The sequence below is a fragment of the Salvia miltiorrhiza genome, chromosome 2 (genome assembly GCF_028751815.1).
Source record: "Salvia miltiorrhiza cultivar Shanhuang (shh) chromosome 2, IMPLAD_Smil_shh, whole genome shotgun sequence".
NCBI lineage: Eukaryota > Viridiplantae > Streptophyta > Magnoliopsida > Lamiales > Lamiaceae > Salvia > Salvia miltiorrhiza.
In genome coordinates this window covers 3652269-3664606 of record NC_080388.1, presented here as the reverse complement: position 1 = coordinate 3664606, position 12338 = coordinate 3652269, and the positions used below count along the sequence as shown (strand labels likewise).

The 12338-nt window shown below is 38.0% G+C and overlaps 1 protein-coding gene across 1 annotated transcript; it reads left to right on the top strand.

The window, feature by feature from the left end:
- The first annotated feature begins 1100 nt into the window (after positions 1–1100).
- LOC131012684 (glutamate receptor 3.7) lies at positions 1101–8070 on the top strand. The gene is made up of 6 exons (XM_057940678.1): positions 1101–1603; positions 2874–4162; positions 4248–4525; positions 4613–4644; positions 5460–5866; positions 7349–8070. Exons 1-6 carry the CDS (start codon positions 1342–1344, stop codon positions 7778–7780), a joined length of 2700 nt encoding a protein of 899 aa, XP_057796661.1. The 5' UTR covers positions 1101–1341; the 3' UTR covers positions 7781–8070.
- The last annotated feature ends 4268 nt before the right edge of the window (positions 8071–12338 follow it).

The following is a 12338-nucleotide window of genomic DNA, read 5'->3' as shown; positions in this document are numbered from 1 at the left end:
TCTCGCCACGCCGTTGCCGCTGCCGCCGCCGCAGGCCCACAGTCCCCCAGCGCAGTGTGAGCGCCGCACCATCTCTCCTCTCCCCGACTCCTCCGGGACCGCCCCGGCGCACCCCTCACCTCTCCGCTGTTGTGCCGTTTTGGTGCCCAATGCATTGCTCAACACTGGGTTTCCATGATGCCTTTTTGGTTTCCAGCGGTCGCTGGGTTTCCAGCGGTGCTGGGACTCAGCGGGCGTTGGCATCATGGATTTCAATTCCATAATTATCCCCTAAATTCTTCGAAAATCAGTGAAAATCGGGGTGAAATCCAACCACGAATTTTTTAAAAGTCGTCTGGAATCTATGTGAATTCCATGGACTTTTTAAAGTCTGTGGAAATCCACAACGAATACACCCCCCTAAATTGCACTTGACATTCAATGTGTCATATGCGGTGCCTCATTTTTTGTTTTTAAATTTTTTATTTTCTTCCATCTCCTTATTTTCTAAATTTCAATTTTATATGGTCTAATTTAATTTTGTGATTATTAACTAAGATTTATTCCATCCAATTAAGTCATATAATATTTTTTACCATTTAATTTTATTAGTTAATAATTCATTATTTGGATTGATAAATAAAAAATTAGGATATATGATTTTTTATTCTAATTTTTTTAAATAAGAATTAATATAATTCATGGTATTATAATAAATTTTATTTTTATAAATAATTTTTATTAAAATAATAAAAATAATAGTGAAACACGGTGACACAAAAAACCGTGGGATATTAAATCTCATCCGCTTAAACTAACACATGGATCTTATTCTCCCATTTTTAGTGTTTTCTTCCTTGTTCCACTTTCAATTTTTTATATTTTTTTATTTTAATTTAACTTTAAGAAAATGAAGCATAATTTTGTTTTTGCTTTTAGATAATGGGTATTTTCCAGAGTAAACAAGCAGTCAAACTCAAAAAGGCTTGCCATTATTTTCATGTTACTATATCAAATCCCTTTTTCTGCTTGGTTTCTGTTTCCCCCATAAATTCTGCTTTTATTTCACCTTTCTCTATTTTTTAAAAACTAAAAATATTGTCCAATGAGAATTAGAGTCCCTAAAATCTAAAATGCTGTGGGACATGTAAAAGAAAAAATGTTGTTCACATGAAAAACAGCCATCACAATTATTTCTCAGGTATTGTAGCCCATACTAATTAATTAGTAATAATCAGCTACAATATTTGTTCATTTTGCTCAAGCAAAATGCACTATTGTAGCTTTTAGCTTTCAAGAATGGGCCATATCAATTTCTTGAAATTTTTTGTTTGATATTTTTTTTTTCTAAATCCTACAAGAATGGAGTATTTATCTGTTATGGCAGTTGCTGTGAGTGTTTTAGAACTTGTGTTTCTTCAAAGTAGTGTGAGTTGTGAGAAGCCTGCTGTGGTGAAAGTTGGTGCTGTCTTCACCTTTGAGTCTGTGATTGGTAGAGGTGCTAAAACAGCCATGGAAATGGCAGTTGAAGATGTGAATTCAGACCCCACTATTCTCAATGGGACTCATATGGAGTTGCTTATGGAGGACCTCGGTTGCAGTGTCTTCATGGGCTCAATCAAAGGTTCTCTCTCCTTCCCTTTTTTCCTCTGTGTGTGTGTGTGTGAGAGAGAGAGAGAGGCTGCTGCTGAGTTCTTGGCTAAAAACTGTGATTTCTGATGTAGGTAAATGAGTCTGATCATGTTTTCTTGACATGTTTTACTGTCTACTGTGTGTGTGTGTGTGTGTGTGTGAGAGAGAGAGAGAGAGAGAGAGAGAGAGAGAGATTGCTGCTGAGTTCTTGGCTAAAATCTGTGATTTAAGGTGTAGTCTGATCATGTGTTTCTTGAAATGTTTTTAACCATCTACTTTGTGTGTGTGTGTGTGTGTGTGTGTGAGAGAGAGAGAGAGAGAGAGAGAGAGAGAGAGAGAGTTTGGAGCTGAGTTCTTGGCTAAAAAATGTGATTTTGGTGTAGGTAAAATGGCTTTTGATCACATTTTCTTGGACTATATTTCCTGTCTCCTAGAAAACTTTTCTTGGAAAATATTTTCATCACAATTTACCTCTATAAATAAATTTATGCTCTTTTTCTCCTCTGGTAAAATGATGACAAAATGGGAAGAAAAAGTGTTGAAGAAAAAGTCCCCAAATTGAAGCAAATCATACAGAAAAAACTTGTGTTTCATGATGTAAATACCATGTAAGTTAAGTTCATCACAGTTTCATCAAAAAGAAAATCTTGAAATGATCAAAATCTTATATTTTCCTCACAATTTTCCTACACAAATCCAGGCTCTTTTGTCTCTTCTGGGAAAATGATGACAAAATGGGAAGAAATTGTTCAAGAAAAAGTCCCCAAATTGAAGCAAGTCATCTATGTTATGTGACAGCTAGAAAAACTTATGTTTCATGATGTAAATACTATGTAAGTTCAACACAAACAAAAATTCTTAAAATGATCAAAATCTTATATTTTCTTCACAATTTCCCTACATAAATCCATGCTCTTTTTTCTCTTCTTGGAAAATGATGACAAAATGGGAAGAAATTGTTCAAGAAAAGTTCCCAAATTGAAGCAAAAACTTATGTTTCATGATGTAAATACCATGTAAGTTCATCACAAACAAAAATTCTTAAAATGATCAAAAATCTTAAATTTTCCTCACAATTTCCCTATATAAATCCATGCTCTTTTTTCTCTTCTTAAAAAATGATGACAAAACAGGAAGAAAGTGTTCAACAACATCCCCTAAATTGAAGCAAATCCTCACACTATCTGTGCATTCTAGATTAGGCCAACTACACCATTCTCTCAATAGAATCTAGCTACATTGTGATTGTTTCTCTTGGCCAGCTTTCAAGGTGATAGAGAATGAAGTAGTGGCCATAATAGGCCCTCAGTCGTCTGCCATAGCGCGCATCATCTCACACATAGCCACCGGCCTCCAAATCCCCGTGGTCTCGTATGCAGCCACGGATCCGTCCCTCTCCTCCCTCCAGTTCCCCTTCTTTGTCAGGACAGCGCCTCCCGACTCCACACAGATGCTTGCCATGGCTGATCTGGTGGACCTGCACGGCTGGAAGGAGGTGATCGCGGTGTTTGAGGACACGGACTATGGCAGGAACGCGGTGGCTGCACTAGGCGATGCTCTCGCCACGAAGATGTCAAGAATAGCCCACAAACTCCCCCTCTCCCCTCTCCACAACTCCACTGAGGTCACTGATGCTCTGCTCATGTCAAAGTCACTAGGCCCTCGTGTCTACGTCGTCCACATCAGCCCTGATCCATCGCTCAGATTCTTCAAGATTGCAAGGGATCTTGGGATGATCTCTGCAGAGTATGTGTGGCTTGCAACTGACTGGCTCACTTCAACTCTTGATTCCTTTCCCAGTGGTCAAGCTGCCTTTGATCTCATCCAAGGTGTTGTCACACTACGCCCTCGTGTGGCCACCACGGGCGAGATGCAGGGGAAGGGGCTAACTGTGTACGGGGTGTATGCATACGACACGGTGTGGCTCGTTGCTCTTGCAGTCGACAGGTTTCTGAGAGAGGGAGGAGGGATCACCTTCTCATCAAGTGTGATGATACCGCAGATGCAAACTGTTGAAAATTTCAAGGTTTTTGATGGTGGGGAGGCTCTGCTGCAGCTGCTGCTGTCGCCCGCCTCCAACTTCTCCGGGTTGCAGGGTCGGATCCGGTTTGATGACTCGCGGAGCGTTGCTGGGACCGAGTACGAGGTCCTAAACGTCGTCGAGGATGGATGTGTGAAGGTTGGTTTTTGGGCTAATCACACTGGTTTATCTGCTCAAAGCCCTGAGTCTGTCAGGACTCGGGGCTTTGAGCAGAGCCTCGGCCGGGTCATCTGGCCCGGCGGGGTGGTGCAACGGCCTCGTGGATTTGTGGTGGCGACTGCGGAGAGGCCACTGAGAGTCGGGTTCCCTAACCGGATCAGCTTCAGTGACTTCGTCTCCGAGCACAATGACAGCAGCAGCCACGGTGCTGCTGCACAGGGCTACTGCATTGACCTGTTTCTCGAGGTGCTGAGGCTCGTCCCCTACGACGTTCCCCACAGGTTCGTCTCGTTTGGGAACGGCCTCAGGAACCCGAGCTACGATCAGCTCGTGAGACTGGTTGCAGATGATGTAAGAACACCATTTCTTCTGCAGGATTTTTTGTCCATTTTTGTGTCAAACTTTCTCAGTTGTTGTTCTCATTTGATCTACATAGGTTTTGGATGCAGCAGTGGGGGATATAGCAATTGTGACAGACAGAATAAAGATAGTTGATTTCACACTGCCTTTTGCTGCCACAGGGCTTGCCATTGTGGCTCCATTAGGCAACTCAACATCAAATGGTTGGGTGTTCATCAAGCCCTTCAGCCTCGAGCTGTGGTGCGCGGCTGCGGTCTCGTTCGTCGTCATAGCCGTCGTCATCTGGATGCTCGAGCACCGTGTCAACGACGAATTCCGAGGCCCCCCTCAGAGACAGCTCAGAACAATGTTTCTGTAAGCATCACCACATCTTCAAATTTTCACCTCTCACCTCTCACATTTTCAAGTGCTCATTTTCCAAATTGTGAATTTGTGTTGCAGTTTCAGCTTCTCCACTCTATTCAAAGCAAATTGTAAGTTTCGCGAACTTTCAGCATTTTCTGGTTTTTCTTATGAACTTTTTTTTTGAATCTAAGTACACGAATTTTGTGCTCGTCTAATATTTAACGGCGAGCAATTCTGACTGAATCGTAACTGACTTGGCTTCCACGTGGCATATGGCGTACATGTGGCAATTATTAATTTAAGTTATTTACGTGTAAATACACGAACTTTCAGCAATTTCTAATTTTTTCCCACGAACTTAATACTCTTCTAATTTTTCCCACGAAATTCATTTTCCCCCCAAAATTTATTTCTTAATTAATTTGTGTTGCAATATTAGTTATGGCTAAAACGTATTTTTTTTTATTGTGTCAAGAAACTGGAAAGCTTTAATATGATATTTGGATTCAAAAATTCTATCATACCATATTTCCAATGATTTTATGCTTAATTAGTTATGGTTAAAATATTAATTAACATTTTTTATTGTGTCGAGAAATTTAAAAACTTTAATATGGTCTTTGGATCCATAAATTCTATCATTGAGTGAAAAAATAAATTTCATGTGAAAAGTCAGAAAAACATGAGCTTGGGGAAAAAACTATAAAATGCTAAAAGTTCGTGTATATTTACACGCAAATGACTCAAAAAACAATAAACACCGTCGGCCATTCATTCCACATTAGCAGCTCTGGCGGACACCTCAGCATCATAGACGAGCACAATTTATAAAGTTCGTGGAAAAACTAGAAAACGTTGAGAGTTTGTGTATTTACACGCGAATAACCCTTCTTTTAGAACCAAACACAGACAAAATGCTCACAACTCCACCTCTCAACTGCAGACGAAACCACGGTGAGCACTGCAGCAAAGCTAGTGATGGTGGTGTGGCTCTTCTTGTTACTAGTGATCACATCGAGCTACACGGCGAGCCTGTCGTCGATCCTGACGGTGCAGCAGCTCTCGACGTGCATCACGGGGCTCGACTCTCTGGTCTCGAGCGGGCTGCCAATAGGGTACCAAGTGGGATCATTTGCCTACAGCTACATGACCAACAGTCTCAACATCCATCCATCTAGGCTTGTCTCCTTGGGCTCCCCGGAGGAATACGCGGCTGCGTTGAGACGAGGGCCCGGCAACGGAGGCGTGGCCGCCATTGTGGATGAAACGCCGTACGTGGACCTCTTCCTGTCGAAGCAGCCCGACTATGGGATGGCCGGGCAGCCATTCACCAAGAGCGGCTGGGGCTTTGTAAGTTCTCTTCTCTTTATGCTTTTTGCACGCGTTTATGGTTTCAAACTGCGCGTCTAGGCCAAATGAGCCTTGGGGCTCGTTTGCACGAGTGATCAGGGTGTATAATATATCTATGACATCATAATATCTTGTTTGATAATAAGTAATACGAAACACACAGCCCTTTATAAATTAAAAGTCCAAAAATATTATACTGATTTGAGGGATGTTGTATCCCACCTACGGAGGTGGTATACTTGATACAAATTTTAGTTATAACTATTATTAACTTTATATAATTTTAATACATCGTACCAAACAACATATTATATTTTACAGATATTTTAATAGATTTTATCAAACATGATATTAATATGACGTATGGTACACGATATTCCAGTCAAACATATCACATTTTATGCCGTACCACATACCAAACAAGCCCCAAATGAAACATTAATCAAAAACTTGAAAAAATTTAGGCTACTTACTTATATCTTTGTAGTATCACCAAATTCCTTAGGAACTCTCTATGCATCACAAGATTTTGCACGCGTTTATGGTTTCAAACTGCGCGTTTCGTTCTAGGCTAGACGACGCTATAAGTGATTGTTTATACACAAAATGAAAACACTAATCAAAAACTTGAAAAATTTAGGATACTTAATCTTAGAAATATCATCAAATTCCTCAGAAACTGTGTGTGTGCAGATTGAGATTGTTTCTTGTTTGCAATGCCTTTTTTTTCACAAGATTTTGCACGCGTCTATGCTTTCAAAGGGCGCGTTCCATCCTATGCTATAGCAACGCGATGAGTGACTGTTTATACATAAAAAATGCAACATTATCAAAAACTTGAAACTTAGCCTACTTAATCTTAGAATTAGCATCAAATTCCTCAGAAACTGTGTGTGTGAAGATTCAATTTGTTTTTTGTTTGCAATGCCATTTTTTTCACAAGATTTTGCACGCGACTATGACTTCAAAGTGCGCGTTTATTCTAGTTCATGAGGAATGCAATGAGTGATTGTTTATACACCAAATGCAACACTCTCAAAAACTTGAAAAATTCAGCATACTTAACCTATCACTTTCATCAAATTCCATTAGTGTTATGCAATGTCATTTATTGTCAAAATTGCGCACGCGACTATGCTTTTTAAAGTGCGCGTTTCATCCTAGGCTCGAGCTCTTGATAAATGCAATAAGTGATTATTTATGCATCAAATGCAACACTGTCAAAAACTTGAAAATTTGGTCTACTTAACCTTAGGAGTATCATCAAATTCCTCTGAAACTCTCTCTGCAGCAGATTCAATTTGTTTCTTGTTTTCACAAGATTTTGATACGCGTCTATTGCTTAGGCTCGAGCAACACAACGAGTGATTGTTCGTACACCAAAATGCAACACTAGTATCAAAAACTTGAAAATGCATCATTGAGTTTGATCAAGAATCATACAAATGTGACACTTCTTTCACACATATACACATATCTCAGGCTTTCCAGAAGAACTCTCCCCTTGCAGTCGACGTCTCCACAGCAATCTTGAAGCTCACGGAGAGTGGCCAGCTCGAGAAGATCAACAAAAAGTGGTTCTGCAAATCGGGCTGCCCGGGGGAGCAGGGCAAGAAGCCGGAGCCCAACGAGCTTCACCTCAACAGCTTCTTGGTGCTCTACGCTCTCACCGGAATAGCTGCAGCCGCAGCTTTCTCTGTCTTCCTGGTTAGAGCTGTGAGGCAGTACATAGACTACAAGAGGAGGCAAGTGCAGAGGGACCCTTCTTCCCTTGCAATCTCGAGCTCCTCGGATTTCGTGTTTTCGAGGGCCATCCACAACTTCTTGCAGTTTGTTGATGAGAAAGAAGAGGCGATCAAGAGATTTTTTGCTCAGGAAAATGCAGCTGATCCAACAGAAGTGAGTAGTAGATGAATGTTGTTGTACATTTTGTAGCATGTTAGGACATAACTCAATTTTGTTTTTGTTTTTGTTTTTGTGAAAAGTAGTTAGTTAAGTTAGTTATTTGGCTGAATTTGAGACATTTGTTGTGTGATGATTTGAGTTTAGGAGTCATGACACATGTGGTTGGTTTTTGTGGTGCAAGAAGTCTAGATTTGTTTGGTGTGTGACCAAACCATGAGTAGGATTATTTTTCGTTGTTATCGATGCATGTTACGTGTATTTCTGGAACGAATATAAAATATTCCCTTAATTCCATTTCACTTAACTTAGTTTTTTTCGATACGATTATTTCAAAGATTAAGATTGTAGTGTAAAGATATGTGTGCCTAATATACTATAGCATAAAATAATTACCTAAAAAAGAAATAGGCCAAGTGAAGTGGAACAACCAAAAAAGAAATACATATCAAGTTAAATGAGACGAAGAGAGTATAATGTAAATGATTGTGGGTATGGTTAAATATGACGAGTTCTTGATAAAAATTTAAAAAGTTTAACATTATTGGAAAAACGATTCAAATGTTACGATAATTTTTCAATTATTTTTATTTTTTGTAATCAATTTCAGTATGTTGTAATTTAGTTTGATTTTAAGGGCTTATAATTATTTAAGTTGATTATTCAAAAATTAAGATATATTAATTTTTTGAATTCTAATTTTTTGTAATAAATGTTAATTATAATTCATAATATAATAGTAAATTTTTATTTTATAATAATAATTACAAAAATAATTAAATTAATAGTGGGACAAGAATAATAGGATTTAGAGTTTGGATAGATGATCTCATCCAAAAAAATAGTCTGAATTTACTAAGCTAACAAGCTGCAGAAATATCTTAGTTTGAATATTCGGATCATATAAAAAGAAATAAATGCATAACACTGGTGTCACGTTAGCATTAAAGAATAAACAAAATATGATAAATGTGGCCACCAACCGTTGAATTTTCGTTGGAGGAAAAATAAGATATGAGAATCTTTATTTTATATTTATGGAAGCCCATACATTATTGCAATTAAATAGACATTGAATTTGCGTAGCCATCACTCCATTATGTCTGGTCAATTTTTGTCTCCTAGCTTAACATGTCCTCTTTTTCTTTTTACATTTATTTCATTAATAATTTTAAGACAAACCATGTTAGAAATTAATAGTAATGTTTGGTTTTGATTTTGAGTTAAACCCTATTATCTAATAATTAAATACATCGACTATGTTATTTAGCTATTTACGGTCAAATTAAATGTATTCATAATTTAATACGATCATTTATATTCTATTTGTGTTATTTTTATTGTGGAAGTCACTTCTAGTATCGAACAGTATAATTGAATATAACACGCCGATGCAAATTGGAATGGAATGACGTTCACTTGGAAATTAAAATATATTAATATTTTATTAAACTAAATTCTCACAAAGTCGATTTATCGAATTATTTTAAATGTAAAACGACGTCGTATAATTATCGATATTGACATATATGTGTCATCTTCGACTGCGAAGTGTATATTTTCTAAATTTAGGGAAATATATGTTAAAGTAATGTAGGCAAATGTCATTGTGAATAAACAAGTGGGAAAATCCCCACGTATTTTTCTTTAGGGTTAATTACGCCAAAAATCATGAATTATACCTCAATTTTCAAATTTTCCATGAACTTTTTTTTTTTATCAAAAATTCTCTGAACTTAAATTGGTGAACAATTTTTCCACGCTTTTTTCTTCGGTGAAGCTCCGGGCTAACTTGTCGCCTACATGATAATATCGAGCTAACATGGCGCTTATTTGGACAGAAAAATTGACACTTGAAAAAAAAAAGCAAAAAAAGAAAATAAAAACCATTCTCTTCCCCCTCCTCCGGCAAACTCCACCGCCGCCTCTCTCTCCACCGTCCACCGCCTTCCCCCACCACCATCACCGAATCCGCCACCCCCTCTCGCTCCACCGCCCACCGCCTTCCCCCACCACCCCGCAGATCCACCTTCCCCTCTCTCTCCCTCTCGCGTTTTCTGCCCATCAGAATAGCGCCGCCGCCTCTAACTCCACCCCCGCCTCTCTCTCCACCGTCCACCGCCTTCCCCCACCACCATCACCAGATCTGCCGCCCCCTCTCTCTCCACCGCCCACCGCCTTCCCCCACCAGATCTGCCACCATCACCAGATCTACCGCCCCTCTCTCTAATCGAAGCAAAAAGGGCGAACCCCCAGTCCTCTTGACTCTGGAAAATTTGCCGCCCTGGTTCGACGTCTTCCTTGGCTGGAATCGTCGTTTGTCGTCTCAGTGCCGTCGGAGGAAGGCTCCTCAGATCCGCCACCTCCCTGAGAGAGAGGTTTGGGCTTAAAACGACGTCGTTTTACCCCCTACTAAACGACGTCGTTTTGATTTCCGTCCGGCGGTGCCACGCCATATTTTAGGCTACTTAAAAATGCCATGTCAGCACTCAATTTGGGAATTTTTGAAAATCATGGAAAAATTGTTCACCACTTTAAATTCAGGGAATTTTTGATTAAAAAAAAAAGTTTATAAAAAATTTGAAAATTAGAGTATAGTTCATGAATTTTGGCGTAATTAACCTTTTTCTTTATAATCGTAGGAAAATAATAATGTCTCACTAACATCACCATCCAATGATTTAGTCCCCATATAGTAGATTCCAAATCAGAATTTAATTATGATGTTAACATCCAAAGTGTTTGATTTTATTTATTTATTAGGACGTGCGTAAGCTTGATATAACCCTCCTTTGACAAGCATCTTATACCATTTATTTATTTATTTATTTATTTATTATTTTCCTCGAGGGCCTAACTCGTGCTAAATAGTAAATTAAATACTAGTTTATTAGAAGAAAGAAATTTCTTACGTAAATTTGTTGAAATATCTTTACTTGATTGATCTCATATGCTCGTAGGCACTCCAATACATAAATTAAAAGATCATGTTTTCTTTATGCAATATGTCAATTTTGTTTTCTATATTTATTTATTTGAGTTGGAACACTCACTCTCGTGAAAGTGAAGCTTTTATTTTGTTTATTCATGCATATTTTATAATTTTTTCTGATCATCTAAAACTTAAATTTTTATCTATTTTTCCCTGATAAAATAAAATATGTACGTACTTTGAGTGATAGGACTGATAGATAAAAATTAAATAATCTAAGTTAATTAATCTATTATTTACTTTGATGAATTGATTAATTTTAAACTTATTTGATCATCTTATCCTTTCAAATACTCAATTATATATTGGCAAAAACTTTGGTGCCCTCCACATAAAATGAGCGCATCATGCGCTCCCTTCTTTTCAGGCAAATGGGATCCTCTGTCCCAAAATATAGTGTGTACCACGTGTACCACTCTTCATTTCTTTATATTTATAAATTATTTTTATTCAATTTTAATTTATTATGCTTTTATATAATATAAAGATAATTAACAAGGGTTCACTCATCCATTTAGGGTTTATAATTATTTTTTTATATTTATTTGAATTAATAATAGATTATTTGGGTTCATTAATTCAAAGTTAGGGTATATAATTTTTTAAATTTTAATTTTTCAATGATAAATACTAATTAGAGTTTATAATATAATAATAATTTTTATTTTTATAAAAAATAATTTATAAAACAAAGAAATGAAGAGTGGTACACGTGGTACACATAATATTGTGGGACAGAGGATCCCATCTGCTTTTCAGGCTCCCACAAAAGCTATTTTTCAGGCTATCTTGAGGTAGATTTTTATAATTTATTATTATTTTTTATTTTTTACATTAAAAAAGTGTCATTTAATTAGATGTCATTTTCTTAGTAAAAAGATATTAGTCTTATATGTAAATGATATTTTTACTCACATTAAATGATATTTTTATTTACGGTAAATAATACTCAACATAATATTGATTTATTTTTTAATTTAATTGTGACGCACGGGGACGAAGTACGGAGTGATCGCCGGTGCAAAGAGGCATGGACAAGGAGCGGCTCCCATTAAGACTTCTAAGCGGAAGGGCGCAGGGATGAACCGAAACACACCCGAACGAGAGGGATTATGAGAATATACAGGTATGAGACTGCATATTCGAGGAGAGCTTAAATGATTTGATAGGTACTACTCATATCAACAAGATGCATCTTTTTTCTGATGCCCACATGGAAGAAACTCCGAGGTTAAGCGTGCTTGGATTGGAGCAATTTCAGGATGGGTGATCCCTGGGGAGCGTGCGAGTGAGGATAAAACACGCTAGAAAAGATTAATTTGTGTTGGTCTATGGGGACAGCCGTCAAGTCTGAAGCCGGGTTGTTACATTAATTAACAATATGATGAGGAGTAATATATGCAGAACAAAGGAAACGTCTTATCAGAGGAATGGACCTCACCAAAGGAGCGGATATGTCAGGGAAATCATTCCTGATCAGAGAAATGGCTCTTGCCAGAGAAGTCACTTACGCCAGAGAAGTCACGTATGCCAGAGAAGTCGCTGAAGAGCAGAGGAACCGCCCGCCTGGGGGGAAAA